Source organism: Pseudochaenichthys georgianus, chromosome 7 (assembly GCF_902827115.2).
Source record: "Pseudochaenichthys georgianus chromosome 7, fPseGeo1.2, whole genome shotgun sequence".
Classification (NCBI taxonomy): domain Eukaryota; kingdom Metazoa; phylum Chordata; class Actinopteri; order Perciformes; family Channichthyidae; genus Pseudochaenichthys; species Pseudochaenichthys georgianus.
The window spans coordinates 38,624,132-38,642,803 of NC_047509.1; the positions used below are offsets into that span (position 1 = coordinate 38,624,132).

An 18,672-nucleotide genomic window follows, 5' to 3' on the forward strand; every position below is an offset into this window, starting at 1 on the left:
CCTTTAATACTTTTTAATAGCCTTAATCTTTGCTAAATTGATTGATCAACTTTTAATACTTTTTAAGACCCCGCGGACACGCTGTATTTGGACAAATTGTATCTTGATGTTTTAACAACATTATTTTTAAAACTTTCATGCCGCATTTCAAATTTGGATTTAGTGATTTGGAAATGCCCAAATAAGATCAAATACAAGGGAAATGATAAATACATGCCTCAAATAAAAGCCTGGTTCTGTCTTAAATGGAGGCACATTCTATTAAAGACTTCTATTGTTCATGATCAAATGTGTTAAGTACCCTTTTCACAGGATCGATGTAGATGTTGGTGAAGAACAGCTGGTCACTGTCACTGTCCTCTCCCTTCCAGTCAGCAACCATCTCTCTGATGCTAGGAAGGTAGCCAATGAAACCTGAGGACAGAAACACACCCAGAGGAAACAGACAGGAAGTGAGAAAAAACGATGGAAGTGGAAACCTGTTCATCCAACATGTTTTGTTTCCATATTCATGCAAATGTACCATTTTGTCTACATTCAGGTACATCAAGGAAAAAGTGATGTCAACTGTTTCTAATGGCCACGACTAATGACTCCCGCCAGCTTCAGTTGTATGGGCTCAGCTCAGAGCTGCCTGCTGCTTCTCTGCTTCGGCGTTTGTACACTGGAGGGTGTAATGGGCAACATGTTCATCACTTGTAAGATATTACAAATCATACGTAGCTTTGTGTTTGAGATGTAAAGGAATAAGCCAGAGAGATGCGGGATGATTTGGGTATAAGATCATGTTCACTCAGTGGTGCTCTGTCACTTTGCCTATAGTTATAAGCAGGATACAGTATATCTGTCCCCTAATGTCAAGTATTGATACACTTAAGTGTTGCAAATGTACTTTTTGTAATACTGTATCGGTTGTCCAGAACAGTGTTAATATTTTATTATTGGTTCAAATTTTAATTAATTTAGTTACCTTAAGACTTCAGCAAAAGCCTTTTCTCTTAGGCACTAGATCCCCTTGCTTACAGTAACCCAAAATAAATGTAATTGTAACCGCTGTATTATGACTCGTATTGTAGGAGTGGGGGGAATCATGTTATAATCAAGGTTTATTTCTTCTAAGATGGGGAATCGATAGAAAACTTCCAAAAGTTAATTAAAAAAAACTTGTTTCTCCAAAAGCAGCAAGATATTGCTAATGATGGACATAAATCCTACACACCACTTTCATGCAAGGGACACTATACCAGCTATAAACCCATCCACTATCTCCCTCCAGAGTCTGTCCCCCAAAAAATAAACCTGCCTTCCACTCCACCCCCATTACAGCAACAAACCTCTCTATTCAGGAGGAGGACGTTAAAAGACTGAACCCCCGCTGAGCAGCTGGTTCAGACTGTCTGAACCTCTGCAACCGACCACTGTTTTGACCTTGTTATATAGAGTATTGTGTGCATGTGCTGTTATACCTCTGCTGTTAAAAAGGGTAAGCTCAAGCCCCAAGAGGTGGGAGAAGTACTCAGATCTTGTACTTGAGTAAAAGTAGACGTACCAGAGTGTAGGAATACTCAGTTACAAGTAAAAGTTCAAAAGGTTACTTCAGCAAAAGTACATAAGTATTGGCATCAAAATATTCTAAGTACCAAAAGTAAAAGTAGTCATTGTGCAGATTGTTCCATTTCTGGTTACTTCCTACCTCTGCAAGCCCCGGTCAAAATGAAGCCTCAATATCACAATACTAATTTTCTAATAATCACTCTATTATGATTATCAGGGACTTAATTCCCCTGCCTCATCTTGATGCTGTGAGTAACGGCCCGTCTACACTACAGCGTCGAAAGCTCCAATCTGCTCCAATCTGCCCATTCACTTTCAATGGGGTGACGTCACGTAGCCGCGCTTTTTCGCCGAACTGAATTGTGGGTAGCAGAGCGAGGCGTCTCAGGCGACAGAAGTTGAACAATGTTCAACTTCTGTTGCCGGAGACGCCGGAGTAGCCAGCGCCAGCCAATCAAATCCCGTTTCCCAAAATCTGACAGCTCAAGCCGTAGCCAATCAAACCGCGTCTAAGCTGGGAGAGATATCCCGCCGTTCATTTCTATATTTCAAAAAAAGTCGGAGGAGAAACTAACTATCGCCGTAGCGAATCACCCGGTTTTGTATGACCAGACCCTCTTCACCTACCGGGATACAAACCGGAGGAACCAGGCATGGAGGGAGCTGGCAGAGACAGTGGGGGAAACTGGTAGGTTTTCGCCTGTTTGGGGAGTTTATATATATATTGCTCGCATAAAATCCCCGGGGGTTTTTGCTTTGTATGTCGGGGGCGGGAGATTCATGTGATTGGTTGTTGGTCGTGTTGCTTGAATAAAATCCCCAAGCTCCAGACACGCCCAGCTCCAAGCTATTTTTGGAGCTGTAGTGTGGACGCTCCGTAAGCATCTCCTGAAAGGACAAATTCAGGAAAAAAACTGACATTTACAAAAATGTCCACCCAATGTGAGAGCCTGACAGGGCCGGTCTACGTACCTCCTGAGCCTAGGAACCGGTTGCCCTCGGTGACGTGGGGGTGTTTGTCCTCCAGGTGTCTGTCGGGCCAGATCAGGCTCTCGGAGGAGAACACCACCTTGTGTTTGGCCTGCTGGAACTTCTTGAGCAGCTCTTTGGGACCCGAGGAGAAGAGCACGTCGTAGCTGTGTGAAACAGGGAGGGAAGATAGAAACACTTTGAGAATTACGATGCCAGTGGTTACGTTCATTTAAAAAAATGTGGTTGGGTTGATTGAGTTTTTACTGCAACTCCCACTTATATGATTATTACTAATCATGATTATGACTAATTTAAAGGCTGCATTACAGATAGTTTAATTTGAGGAATTTGCTGATTTTCTTAAACATCCAGAAGTGAGATGAGCATGTAGCTACCGATTACATTACACGGGTTTACATCATCAGAATACAACAAAAGATAACTTTGTTGTTGCTCCTCTTCTCACGCGAAAAAATACATAATCAGACTTTTGCATTTCTTAAAAGTGGGGATAACTAGCAGGATGACAATGTTAGTAAAACCCCCAAAAGATCATATAGTGTTTGTTGTAAAGGATCAGATGTCGTCTCTTCTCTTAGAGCTGTACTGTTCTGTAGGATAATACTTGAAGTGTGAATCTAATCTTCTACTGCCTGAATCTGATTTATGGTTTCACTTTCTTTGGTTCATGTGTTCTGTTTTTAATTCAGCAGGTGAACCTATATGTTCATAAAATAGTGTTTGAGCTTAACTGTGTGTATTGGGCGGCAGTGGTTCAGTCTCTAGGGGATTGGACTTTGGACCGAAGGGTCGCCGGTTCACGTCCCGACCAAAAGATACGGAGTGTGGACTGGTACTGGAGAAGAGCCAGTTCACCTCCTGGGCCACTGCCGAAGTGCCATTGAGCAAGGCACCGAACCCCCAAATGCTCACTGGCGCCAGCTAGACTGGCTGCATCCGCTCTGACCTCTCAACTGCATGTTTGCATATAACTGTGTGTGTATTTGTATGTGCATGATGTAAAACATGTGTACTGTATGTATAAAAACGCTTGTGCATCTTCTTCTTAAATTAAACTAAAATGGAGAATTTTCTGTCAGCTCAGATTTTCTTTCTGCTTTTTTAAACTGTAGTCTGTGCTCATGTGTTTCAGTGTTGGTGTAAAGGCAGCTGCCGGAATATGCTTCATGAAACGCAGCTTTTCCTATAGATAACATCATTTTTGATCCTAAATATCTTGGTTTCTTCTTTCCAAAGGTCACATTGTTCTGTTGTTTTACATAATACACTTAAGCATAAAACATATTTTTTCTCTTGTTTATTTGCATTGCATTTCATATTGACATAATCCAAAAGTAATGGAAAAGTAATCAGATTACATTACTTTTATATTTTGACACTCAGATTAAGTTACTGATTACATTGTTTACAGTTAATAAGTAAGTGTAACGGAATACAATTTTAAAGTAATCCTCCCAACCCTACTCAGAGGCAACGGAATGCAAACAATTACAAAGTAAGAATGAGATCTTACAGACACAGTCGCTATATCATTTTTGTAATTATTATACTTTTTGTCTCTGTCTGAACATCTTTGAGTTTGAGATGTTCAGATTGATATCTGTTGCAAATGTATTATCTTTTCAATTTACACACGGCATCTATTGCACGTCTGTCCGTCCTGGGAGAGGGATCCCTCCTCTGTTGCTCTCCCTGAGGTTTCTCCCATTTTTCCCTTTAAACTGGGTTTTCTTCGGAAGTTTTTCCTTGTACGATGTGAGGGTCTAAGGACAGAGGGTCTAAGGACAGAGGGTCTAAGGACAGAGGGTGTCGTATTGTCATACTGATATTCTGTACACACTGTGAAGACCACTGAGACAAATGTAACATTTGTGATATTGGGCTATATAAATAAACATTGATTGATTGATTGATTGATTGGTTGATTGATTGGTTGGTTGATATCATATTGTATATAACGTGTATTATAACGTATTCATAACCACAGAACAGTAACACATTGTCAGTTGTAAACAGGGGCGGACTGGGGGGAAAAAGTGGCCCGGGGATTAATTGACAGACAGGCCCACTTAATGCGCGGCATGTATCGGCCGGCCGGCGACGAAAGTATGTTACTTAACAAAAAACCCTATGCGTTTTATGTTATTTTGGACCATTATTCGAATCATAGTAATCACATTACCTGAGCCCTTGTGTTGCCTAGAGCAAAAATAGTTACAGCATATATTTAGTGATTTTAATGTTAACAGATCATTGATGCAATAACATTTGGACCCAATTTGCCTGACTTGAAGCATGGAAGAAAACATGGGCGTAGGAAGCATCCTCAATGTGGGTGAGACAATTTAACAGGGGGTGTGGGCAGGTGGTGGACCTCACCTCCTCTAGGGGGGTCCGGGGGCATGCTCCTCCTGGAAGACTTTTCTTTTTAAATGTTGAAGTTAAATGCATCTATCTGGTGCACTTTGAGAGCAAAATTAGGGACTAAATCTATGGATACATCTCTCAACACCCATATGAAACAGAACTGTAAACAGATTTACCTTTTCTTTCAACATTTATTTGAACAGCAAGTGGAGGCAAAAGTGACTGCACCCAAAACAATAAACCTGCTAGCTAACTAGCCTAAACTCAGTAACAGAATGTGGGCAACACGTTCTTCTCCACAGCCGCGCGACCTCTGAGTCAAACGTCACTTCCCCCTTTTCTATCCGGGTACAGCCACTCCCCCTGAACCCCGTTTCCCTGCCAAAAAAAGGGAGTGGCCGGAACACTTACAAATGTGGGCTGGTAGGATTTTGGCATAAAAAATGTAATTTTTTATTTTTTTATTTGTTTGGCCCTCCAGCCCACGCACAGCACCGGCCCACCGGGAAAACTCCCGGTATTCCCAATGGCCAGTCCGCCCCTGGTTGTAAACCCACCTGGTGTTAGTTGGTGTCAGGGCCCAGCAATAATGACTTTAAGTGTCAGGGTGTTACTCTGGCCATCACTGCTGACAAGCACATTTTAATCTGAGTGTTTGCCTGTGGTAAAGACACTGTACCTGTCAGTAAAAAGGATGATTGTGTCTTCATTCTTCATTTCCTGCAGAGCCTCTTTCAGCAGTCGTACCTTCTGGCCCCCTCCTGTAGCCGACATGTCGTCGCCTGCCCTCCATTTTTCACGCCGACCAAGAACCTTATAACACACACACATTTACTGATAAGATGAATTCGTAAATGCATTACTTTCTGCTCCAAAAGAAAAAATATGACTTGTTTTTTCGACAAAAGTCTCAAATGTAAAAACAAGGATATCATTAAAGTTTACAAATAGAGAGGGTTTACATGGCTAGACAGGATGGAAGGAGCTTGACGCAGCCACAGGGGGTTCCTACCTTGACAGTGTAGTTAAAATGTTTAGCCGACACCAAGAAACGCTTGAAGCCTTCAGTGTCTTGGGTTGCAACTGTCACGATGAGAAGTTTCTCTAGAAGACATCACATTTTAAAGAAAATTAGAAAAGTGAAACAAATGCCTATTTTTATCTCACAGGCTTCACTGAAAGATAAATGCAAGAAAATTTACTTTTTTGATATTGTGGAGCAAATAACGAATGAAAATTCACTAATAAATGTTTAAATAATCAATTTTTAAAAGCAGGCACACACTTTTAGTAAGGGCATTTTATCAGATATTTGACCGATCTGAAAACTAAATCCTTACCAATCAATTTCTTCACTAATGTCTTTGTAAAGGTGTGTAGTAAGATGTATTAAAAAGTTGAAGTTCAAATCCTGTATGTTTTTTCGTAACAACTGCTCAAAGTTGAGGTACCGAGTACCGATTTTTGAAAAATCTAAAATGTTCAGTTTGGCCTTGGGTAACTTGTGAGGGGTCAAACTAGGGTTTTTTCATGATTCTGAGTTGATTGCAATCATTTATTTTTCACTAAAATCATTCCTTTGTGGAAAAACGGCCACGCCCACCTTTCCCGCCATTTTATTTTCTTGAATGCTAGCTTTCTGGCCCATTAGGTTACAGTGGTGTATTGTCTCTGACAGGATCTTTTGTGTTTAACGTTACTGTGAAGCAGATCTTCTATTTTCCTTTGCAATAATATCTATTACAATGTTAATCATCTACTGTACATGAGATTGTCTTTAATGTCACAAAATAATGATATTATGACTGAATAATACAATGTTTATTCTACTTTGGAGGACATATTAGTCTAGCAGTATGGATGAAGACTCGACTCCACCTTTGCTAAATTGTTTCATCTGTGAAAGCCCGGAGACACCAGCTCAGAGGCTGATACAGCCAACTCTAAAGGCTACCCTACTTTTTTGGAACAAGCACAAGTAGTTGAAAATGCTAAGATTTTGGAGCGTTTGAAGGAGGCTCAGAACATAGGAAGACTCAGGTACCACAACAAGTGTAAAGATGATTTATACAACAGGTTTCTTGAAGTCACCAAGAACTCAGGCCAAACATTAAAGGCAGAGAAAGAGGCAGCTAAGAAGAAGCGAAGATGCACTTGCTCTGACTTCAGTGCAGCTTCTGCATGCAGTTCTACAAGTTCACGGTCCGTTCAGCTTCTGTACAAGAATGTATGCATTCTTTGCAACCAACCTGCACAGATTTACAAAACTCGTCCAGAGGAAGCTAGAAAGAGATACAGAGTGCCAGATAATTTGACTGCAGATAGACTGAAGGCAAGCTTGCGGAAGACAGCACAGAGTGGCGGGGATGACTGGGGCACTGAAGTTGTTGGACGTCTGGAAGGGATCAATGACCTTGTGGCAGAAGAAACCCTGTACCATTTGCGCTGCAAAACTCTTTTTGAGATAGGTGGCCATTACTCCAAGACTGAAGATAGAGGACAAAGGAAGAGAGGACAAAAGAAAATTGATGAGGAACGAGAGGCTGTTTTTGTTGAATTCTGTGATTGGTTAGACTCAGAACTCGAGCATGGGGTGATGACTCTTGACCAAGTCCACGAAAAGCTACAGCAGTTTGATCCGTCACCAGATAAGAGCCTCTCTTATTCAAAGTATTGGCTAAAGAAGAAACTCCCAGATAAATTCCATGACACCTTGTATTTCACATCACAGGAGAGAAGGGCAGATGTGCTCTGCCTCAAAGATGACACAGACAACATTCTGCGAGAGCATCATGCTAATCTTGAGCATGGAGATGAGAAGACTCAGATCATAAAGACTGCACTAAAGTTCGTATGCAACGATATCGCCATGGTCGATCTAGACCCAAAGTCATACCCCACAGCACACAGTATGACTGACATCCAGAGTAAGCTGGCTCTTGTTCCTGAGAGTCTTCAGATGTTCCTGAGGCCAATAGTGAAGACCGACGAAAGAGTAGCCATTTGGGGGCAGAACTTCATAAAGGCCTGTCGGCCTCGATCAGGAGTTTTGCCATACCAGATGGGGCTTGCCATACGACTTGATCATAGATTTGGGTCAAAATGGATGCTGAACAAGTTACACCAGCTTGGATACACAGTCATATTCCGAGACACAAAACTACAAATACTGCTTCCTTAATGACAGGAATGGAGATGCCATCCAAGATACTTCTGATACTCTTTATACCATTGTGGAAGAAACTGATGAGCAGATCGATGATGAGGTTGCGGTTGACTCTGCACTTGAGGATCTATCATTTATGACAGCCAGTGGAAGTGAAACTAGCCATGACAATCGGGTGGTCATGGAGGCCATGGAGGTTGAGGAAACAACCAATGTATTCACTCAGTTTGTCGGAGACAATATACATTTAAACATTGTCTCTATTCAGGGAAACACTCCTTTCCATTCAATGGGTTGGATCAAAGTCACCTCTCCGGCACCATCTTTGCCAGATCGCCAGACGACAGCAGCTGTCCACAGAGTGAAGTTGAAGGCACTTGACAAAGCTAAGATCCTCAGAGGAGCTGAAGTGAAGATTCTTCCATTCACCAACAGAACAAGGACAGGGATAAACACCATCACATTCTTCCCATTACTGAGCTTGCCTCTTCTGTGACACAAGACCAGCTACTCCTCACTCCGGGCGATACACTCTGGGCAGCAGGGTGGGTGATCAAAGCCCAGGATCCTGAGTTCCCACACTCCAACTGGAATGGCTGGATGAAGAGTATCCATGCAGATGATGTCAAGCAGCGCACACAGATCGACTTCCTCCCAATCATTGAAGGTGACCCTAATGACCTCAACACCATCTTCACCACTCTCAAAGAGTGCACGCGGCTCTCTGCAGACAGAGTCACTATAGTGACATTCGATCTTCCGATCTGGCTGAAGGTTGTGGACATCATAAAACAGACAAATCTACCTATCATTCCGAGGTTGGGTGGATTTCACCTGCTGAAGTCCTACCTTGGATCCATTGGAAACATCATGGAGGATTCTGGACAACTGGAGCTGATCCAGCTGATCTATCCAGGGAGTACGACAGCCAACCGCATCCTGGATGGAGGATGTTTTGACAAGGCAATCCGTGCTCACCTCCTCATCGATGCAGCCATCTATCAGCACATCATGAAACATGCCTTCACCGAGGAGGAACTCTGTGAAATGAGGACTTTCATGGAGAAGGTAGCTGAAGGGAAGATGGGAGCCAGACACACGGATCCAGTAGTGGCACTGTTTGAACAGCGGTTTGAAGAAACCTTCAAAAGACTTGCTGAAGGAGAAAGAACGCCTGCTCTCTGGGTGCAGTACCACTACATGGTAGATGTGATCAAGGTCTTCATCAGAACTGAGCGGCTTGCAGATCACAACGGCCACCTGTGCTGCATTGTTAGCAGGATGCTGGACATCTTTGCGGCTGCAGGACATCATCAATATGCTAAGGGTGCACGGCTGTACTGTCAACTCATGAAGCAACTTGAAACTGTGCCTGCTTACAAGGAGACATTCGAAAGTTTCACTGCCCATGGAAACCATGTCGTCCGTTACTCCAGCCATGATTGGTCCGGCACCTGGTGTGACATCTGTATCGAGCAGACATTGATGAAGTCAGCCAAGTCAGAAGGTGGACTGAGCAGAGGGAGGCTGAGACACAGTGATTCTGGTCACAAGTGCTGGGTGCTCACCCTTAATCACTTCTCCAATGTCAACCAGCGCATGGAGGAAAGTGTCAAGAAACATGCTCCGCTCCACAGAGACCTTGGCAAAACACAGATGAAGAGAGATGCTGAAGCAATTGACCTTGCCCTCCAATGGTTACAACCCATTCAACCCCGATCGAGACAAGGAGTTGCTTGTGTCTTTCTCAACAGGATTCAGGAGCACAGGAGATGACCCAGTCAATGCTGAGAGAGCAGCAGAAATAGGGAGAGAGACGCAGATCAAGCTGGATGGACAGTCAGTGACATCGACCATGGAAGTGAAGTCAAAGGTACAAGCCCTGTCATCATTCAGAAAGATTCCCAAGATCAACGAGAAGAAGATACACCTTGACTCACTCAAGTTGTTCAACCGACTGATAATTTGAGCCATGAGCCATGTACCAACACTAGACCCCATGGCTCCTGAGGAGCTACTGCACTTCACAAGCTGCAACTGTAACGGAGATTGCAGCAACCGGCGGTGCAGCTTCAAGAGGAATGGCGTTAAAGAGCTTACGAAATGAAGGACAATACTTTTCTTATTACGATAATATATATACTATTATTAATGGGAAATCATGTCATTCGTGACAATATGCCCGCAGTATTTATAAATCGTGGTTTATTACAACTTTCCATGCTCACTTCCGATGTTACACGACCGCTCCGAACAAAACAGCTTTCGCCGGTTAGTGACGTCACGCACGTCACGAGTAGAACACCTGTTGAATAATACACTACCTCTGTGGCTGATGTCGGACTCTGGAGACAGAATCGAGTGACAGACAAGACTCATTTGGCGGAGATCCGATGCGGCAACAGAACACAGACTGGTATACATTTGACTTTAATTCAGAGATTCTCAAAAAATAGTAAATCAATAATAATACATCGTAATGTAGCAGGCAAACTTGGCTCAGGCAACAGAACAGAGACTGGTATATACATTTGACTAAAATTCATAGAGATTCTCAAAAAATAGTAAATCAATAATAATGACTCTGCTGAAATAACCAGTTTAGATACATGTAGCTGGTCAGGCTGTTGTAAATTGACCAGCCAGTATATATTAGGCTGGAATGGTTGGCTGGAGAGGGGTGTTGGACACTTCAGCTGGCCAGGAGGGCTGGTTTATCCATCTATCACCAGCTTATGTTTAATAATAGTATTAAATATACCCTGCTGGGAGCTTACCAGGATTCCAGGTGACCAGCATACATTAAATACTGGTATGATTATTTAAACAAGAGAACATAAATATATTACAAAGATTCATTGTGTCATGTATTCTGGTATCTACAAAATAAAGACATTGTATAGTGTTCATAATAGTATTTTAATTTAATAAATAGCTAGTTAATATAATAAAATACACAGTAACAATACAATAATTATACAAATAACAACCAACCTGCAAATCAACCTACACATCAAAATAAATATATTATCTAAAACCGGTGCATTTGATTTAAAATAAAAGTAATACATAGAATTCAATATTTAAATGGTAACAAAAACCGTAACACTATGTATGATAAGAACAAGGCAACAAAGAAAGTGTTTGTTGTTTTTCCTTGTTCATGTCTATAATGTTTCCCGTTGTGTAGCGTCCAGCCTTTCCCAATCTGGCCTGCACTTCTGTCTGTTGAAGCCACTTCTTGAAGCAAACTGAAAAGAAATGTACAGATATAAGTACACTGTAAAAAGAAAACTTAATATTTACGTTAACATTTGGGCTGCTGTGGTTGCCAGAACCGTTAAAGTATAATACATTACAAATTACAGTTGGTTGGCATAGAGTCTAGACGTTACAGTCAACAATTGCTTATGGTGAATTACAATGGCAAAAACAAATAGAGCTAGTGTACACGGTGCAGCTGTATTATCTGGGAAATAGAAGAATCGGATCAGGATTCGGTATTGGCAGACAATCAATATCAAATGAATCGGATCATTATTAGCATCTGATCACCTTTGTCGACTTGCAGCCTAAATACAAAGATAACTCCACTCCTCTCCTACCACTCTTACCTCTAATAAGCCTTGGTAGAACTAGTGTCCGAGTCATAGGGTCCAGAGGCCTGTACTACGAAGCCGGTTCAACCTAACCTGGATATGTTCGAGTTAGCCGGTTGGCCTAATCCAAAACATACGTGCTCTCGCTAAACTGTCCTACGACGCGGGTTATCAAGTGGATCGCTCAAGCCAGCCGTGTCCTATCTAGTTAGGTGCGCGTTCACATGAAAGGGGTGGTATCTGGAGCATTCGACCAATCACAAACATGGAGAAGCGTGCTGACAGCGCAGCGTCATACTTCCTGAATGAAAAGTCAACTATAATACTAGTCAAATATGAAGAAGTTAAACTTTAAACATCCATGACTTAAACACTTGATCAGGATCAAAGCCACATAGCTGCATCTGCAAGGTGAATACAGCTGGGAACAGAACAAGTGTTTGAATGCGCACATTAACAGGTTTATGATATCACTGCCCCGTCTAACACACCATCTGACTTTCATTACCTCTGACTCCAGTGTTTCCTCAACTCAACGTGTTGCTAAAATAATACTTCTGCATACAGTATGTGACACTGTGAGTGTTGCACGGCCAGATACGGCTCAGCTGACTCAGATCAGGAGATATATGATACATTATGAAGTGATATGCCGCGGACTGTACTTAATGTACTCTGATCCGGTTACTGATGTTGAGGCAGATATTTAAGTAAGCTTTCTTAACGCTAATGTTCTAATAGTCAGATTGCTCTGAAGATGGAGGTGATATTCTGTTCATGTTCACGTTCACACAGTCGGTGATTTTTGCCGGCCGTCTTTCCTGCGACGGCAGCTTTTCTGTGTTTCCTTTCTCCTGTAATATGACTTGATCGCTTTAAACTCTGCACACTGAGCTCTGATTGGTCAGCAGGCGGTGCTTTCACTGAGTTGAGCTCTTAGCCTGCAACATAACCTGCTCCGGGGCAGTTTAGCCGTTCAGCATAAGTTACCATGGAGATCTAGCCCGCTAAGAAGAGAACCAGCGTCGTAGGACCGGAAAGCCGGAGTTTTCCCTGAAGTTAGCCGCGAAGAGAACATCCTGCTTCGTAGTACAGGCCTCAGGACTGACTGAAGACATGTGGAACAGAGGACAGGCATGGTTCCATGTACAGGAAACTGGAACTTTGAACAGGTGTTTTCATCTTTTCTGCCTGAAGATTCACAAGTTCTTGATCAGGTGTTTGATGTGGGCTGGCATGATCCTTTCTGCAGCGATAAATAAAGAAAACAAAGACATTTTTTTAAATAATGGTAATGATGGTAACAACAATAATATTAGTATAATTATGTATATAGCACTTACACAATTGCAAAGTGATTCTCACAACAAAAATAAAGAACAAAACAATATCAACAATAAAAAAAACAAATTATTACAGGAATGTTGAGACAAATAAATGTTTTTTCAGTCTTTACAATGCACGGAAATGACCTTCCAAAGGCTAAATTTAAACTCAATACCATAAATAACTGGGTACCAAAGTGATTTACCTGATAGAACACGCTCCACACGGAGCAGCAACCATCCGGCTCGGCCTTTTGCTGCATATCATCTCCTCCCTCTCCACTGTTTCCAGTACATCTCTACTATCCAATACAACTTAAATTCCCCAAAAAATCCTATTAAAAAAGTTAAAAACAATGACTGGCTGTTGGCATTGAAATGGATTAGAATCTCACCTTTTTCCTGGATGTCAGGAAGGCCATGGAGTCGTTCCCTTCAAGTCCGCAACCAGTCATAGGAGTTCAAATGCAAAGCCTGAATGATGACAAGAGCGAGAGACATACATTTTACAATTATATTTTTAATTCATACCAGAGCAGTGTGTACAGGCCCTGTACGACATGCAGAGAACAGATCAAATCCCCTGACAGACTCACACACTTTGGTGATGTCCTCATCTGATAATGTTTCATTTTTTAGCAGCATAGTAACATTACTCAAAGTATATGTCAGACCCAACTCATTTACAGTATGTTTTGCATCTCCTCAATAATGGTCTGTATAGTTGAGTAGAAAAAAACTGTCCCTACAATTTCAGGTAGATTAACACACATTTGTAAGAAATGTTTACAATGAAGCACAAAATCCCTCTTTGTATTAAGCGAGCTGCCACAGAAAGTGCAGCTTAACATGCTAACCTTTGGTGAGCTACAGTAAAGCTAACTTCATGCTCAACACAAAACCTTTAACGTGCATTACATTGACGATTTTAAACACAACTTAACTCTCTCTACTTGTAAGATAACGTTTAGTTAACTTACCCTTAAATAACTACATCACGTTTTTCAGTGGAAACACAAACTGCAGAAAACGTTAGCTGCTAACTGTTGTTAGCTAAGACAGCTAGTAACATAGCCTCATGGCAAACGTAAGGTTGAGTTAACGTAACGTTGTAAGAAAGCAAAACGAACCTTCGAGAAAGCGTTTACTCTCTCTCCTTAGCGGGCATTGTTGATTATTCGAAACACGATCTCTCGATGTGCTGCCCACACATCGTCGGTTTCATCGACCCCGGGTTACCTGGTCTAGCAAACGTCCGCCTCGTACGACGCACTTGTTTTGTCCATATACGCAACATTTGATCATTTTTTGGCCACAAAAACATCCCATAACCAGATGTTGAGACGGCCCCACATCCCCATACAACATATCGCTTGCCAATTATTCTTGGCGTCTTATTGCTGTGCATCCTTTGTCGTAATATTTGGCCCTTCAATGCATTCAAACGGGACTGAGCTCAGCTGTGTTCCACTCATGACGTCACCGCCGGAAATGGCCGAAGTTGATGTTTCCGGCGCAACGAACGATTGTTACTAACAGACAACTTTTGTATGCTGTTATAATCGTGATTTATTCAAAATAGATCAATAATAAAAAAATCATATGGCACATTCCACAATACAAATGCAACCTCTATCATATACTATGCCCACTAACAGGTGCTAAAAGCATTTCGTAAGCTCTTTAAGTGCATCTCAGCATGTGGAGTCTGTAAAGGAATTTCATGCAATAATTGAGATTAGTCATGATGGTGGTGAGTCTGGAGAAGACTCAGAGATTGACTCCTGAAGTGATCAGCACTTGTAACTACTTGTAACTACAAATAAAGCTACTTTTGAATTTAAATATAAGAGTGGGAATGGTCTTTTTTCAACCAAGGAATGATTTTAGTGAAAAATACATGATTGCAATCAACTCAGAATCATGAAAAACCCATAGTTTGACCCCTCACAAGTTACCCAAGGCCAAACAGAAATGTTTAGATTTTTCGAAAATCGGTATTCGATACCTCAACTTTGAGCAGTTGTTACGAAAAAACATACAGGATTTGAACTTCAACTTTTTAATACATCTTACTACACACCTTTACAAACACATTAGTGAAGAAATTGATTGGTAAGGATTTAGTTTGCAGATTTTCATATATTTCCCTTACTATTTGTTATAAGCACTGTGTATCTGTGAGTGAGGAGGGTTAGTGTGGAGGCAAAGGCAGAGGATGAGATTTGTAAATCTATAATATAATACCAATGTGTTTAAGATTAAATTGAGCACAACATAATTAACCAGATGCACAAAAAGCTGCGTTGACCTAACTTAATGATGCCTTCAGAGTGCAGCAGATGGATGCATTTATCTGTAACACATTTAGGCTATACAACTTTCTTTCTGGGGAGCCAAAATGGGTCCACCCACAAGGGTCTCTCAGAATCCTGGGAGCTGCCTGTCTGCACATAATGTTTGCTATTGTCTAATATTTTGTTCTCCTACTAGGTCATTTATTGTAGCCTAGTGTGTCCTATTTAATGTCTGTTCAATTCCGGAGGGAGAAGGTGTATTATTTAAAAGTCAACTTTTTCTGAATACATTCTACAGTAATGTCTTATATAAACCAGAGGGTTTTAAGCAGCAACAACACATATATCTTCAAACTTTTTGAGACAAAGAAAATTGCAAAGTGTGTTCTGAATTGTTTCATAACAGTCATTCATCCTACTCCTACACTACACATGCTAATATAGCCTAGCTGCAGGCTACAGTTGTATTAGTAGCGGCGCTGCTTGTAGCAGCCCGTCCACGTCAGCGACACAGCCTCCTCCTCAGCGGCTCCTACGTGCAACTTTATCTCCCATTTAAAGAATGGGAATAATGTGAAACTGAATTGTCTTCCCAATACTTCCTTTTGATTTGAAAATACGTGTTAAACCACAACGTACTTAATGTCTTTTGCGAATTGTAAATTACTTTTCGGCATACTTTAAGTGCCACAAGCAACACATGTATCAACAAATCCCAGTTTTTCTAACGGACAGGCTTTTCTGTAGCTAACATAAATACACACTATAACTGTGCATTCTTACTATTTGGTTTAGGCTACTTACTGCCAAGTCTTGCTACGTGTTGTAACTTAACCGAATATTTCAGTCGTTTAATGGCTCGTCCATAATCAGGAGTAACGTTAACGTGCGAGTTTTCCTTCCACCGGGACCACACGAGCTCGGGAGTCCCAGTCAATGCCGACCTCGCGTGCACTTTACTTCACTGTTATATAATGTTGACTTTATCAAACGCCCTTTTTAGTTACAAATGTGTATAACATGGATGTCAGTGAGTTCTGGCAGCATTCCTGACTTTACTCACCTTCGGGGACTCGCTGCTCTTCACAGTTAGTCAGAGAGAAAAGTGGGCAGACAGATAAAGCTAAAAACAAAAGCACGCGCTGAAGTCTCATTTTGCCAAGTTCACGTTATAAAGTCCGGGCGTTCACAAGTCCCGGTGCAAACTGGACGGTACACTTCTGCAGCCGGTGCGGAGCGAGGAGGCAAACTTAGCTCGACTGTTTTAACTTTTCCACCATCTGCCCCCCTTCTCCCTCCCTCTCAGTCTGTGTTTACCTCCCCCTCCCCTTCCTTTCTCTCTCTCCATACAACAAACTGTCTGTTTAAACAAGGAATAGGCCTCGAAGAATAGCTCGGGTGAAACAGTAGTGCGTGATTTTGTATTAATGGAAACCCAATGTATTCAATATGAATTAAATAAAATATAAATTAGGTGATGAAATAAAAAAACGGTTTCAAGCATCATGCCTCAAACTGTATAATTCTGCAACGCCCACTTCCGAAATGGGACATGAGAAGCTGATGATCCAGCTGTTCTGCGGACATGAGCGCTTACACGTAGCATCCTCAACCTGTGTTTATCTATTTGTAATTTCACATAATCTTTTGGGAAGAAAAAAATGATATGTAAAAACTCACCGAAAGGTAAAATTATCTTATTAGAGTAGAGTCTTTGAAAATCAACAGTAGCCTTACAAGACAAGTCTCTCATTATTGTTGTTCATTTTAACTATGTCTAATAAACTACTGTTTAGTCATACTCTGTGTTTCCCTGCTGACATGCAGTGGAGAGAGGGGCAGAGGTGGGAGAAGTACTCAGCCCCACCTAGTGTCAGCAGAAAGTATTAACAATAATGATTACAAAAAAATGCAAAAAATAAATTAAAAAATATATTAAATATATTTTAAGATCATGTTTAATCATCTGATTCGTCTGTACATTTCTGTTTTAGTCTATGTTCTTCTAATTAGTGTCTACAGTGTGTGCCTATTGAGCTGTTTAGAGCCATGTGGGACAAAACCCGATCCTGCCCCTTCCTCTCCCTGTTTAAGTCAATGGTGACTATAAAAACTACACTGCGCATGCTCAGAGTATTGTCCTATTTAATGTGTGTGGCAAAAAAAGAATGACCAGAGGGGCATAGTGCTGCCATCCCCACCATACGTCATCTCACATCATTCAGAGCTGATTGGCTGTAAGTACGTGTGCCGCGAAAAGTGTGGTGTGTGAAGAGGAGACGAGAAAGCTGCAGTGACGCGTCCTAAAACCCGGAAGTAAGCTGCGCATGGCTTCCCTCCACAAAAAGCAATGAGATTTCTCCATAGGATTTTAGAAAATAGCTCAAAATAAGATCTGTGGGAAACGTAGCTGTTAGATAAATGCACGTTGTGTTCAGCCGGATAATATCCACATGTCTACCCTACTTTTATAATTTTCTAATCATAAATCTATTGATTAGATTAGATTTATGATAGACTTTTGAAACTACAAGAACATAAGGAGGACTTTTACAAAAAAGTAATAGAGATTTGTGTCCAGAAGGATAGGAAAATGGACTTCATCTTCAACTTATAAAGTTGTGTATATTTACAGACTGTTGTAAAAACTAAGAAGCTTATAAACATCAGGTTTAAAACTAAAAGAGCTTTACAAAATAGTAACACAATGAAAGATGTTTAGAGTTGTATTTGAGTTATTAATTTACATTTTTTGTCTAAGGCCCAATCCCAAATCACTCCCTCGACCCTACCCCTCCGTGACGGAGTGTCTGTAGCCACACTCGCAGCCAACCTGATCTCACCAGAATGCGTGACTCCACCACGATTTCTTAACACCACAATGCGTGGTGGAGTCACGAACTTTGTTACATTTACGTGTCGGCACCACGCAAACAACCCCAATGTAAAGTGAATGAGGCTCCTTTGTCGTGGTGCACACACGCATTTCTACAACGTCCCGCAGTGAGCTTTTATTCTATACAACGTTTTTTAAATCTACTTTATAGCTTGTAGTAACTCACGGGAGGTTTATTTTATTTTATTTGTATTCATAATTATTTTTATTTTTCGTCAGAATGTAAAAATTACATTAGTTACGATTTTGTGTTCTCAAAAAACAGTGCATTGTGTGTAATGCAACTGTGATTTTTATTAAATTAGTTAGTTTTTAAGGAAGACCAGAGCTTCAGCTGTGTCAAATAGATTGTTCCCTTTAGTTAACGTTATTTAAAAGATATTACGAGCGTCCATTCCCATGGTATAACGGAGAATTTTACACCCGGAAGTAAATTTTCTCCTTACTGTCGATTGATTTTACAGTGATATCTGAA

General features: G+C 41.2%; 1 protein-coding gene across 1 annotated transcript in view; it reads right to left on the reverse strand.

Moving 5' to 3' along the window:
- plod1a (procollagen-lysine, 2-oxoglutarate 5-dioxygenase 1a) overlaps positions 1 to 16,583 on the reverse strand; it is a 38,377-nt gene extending 21,794 nt beyond the window's left edge. The window contains 5 exon segments of the mRNA XM_034088220.2: positions 302 to 414; positions 2,527 to 2,690; positions 5,594 to 5,727; positions 5,927 to 6,018; positions 16,365 to 16,583. Of these exon segments, the coding sequence (XP_033944111.1) occupies positions 302 to 414; positions 2,527 to 2,690; positions 5,594 to 5,727; positions 5,927 to 6,018; positions 16,365 to 16,455 (594 nt within the window). The 5' untranslated portion in view covers positions 16,456 to 16,583.
- Between the last annotated feature and the right edge of the window lie 2,089 nt (positions 16,584 to 18,672).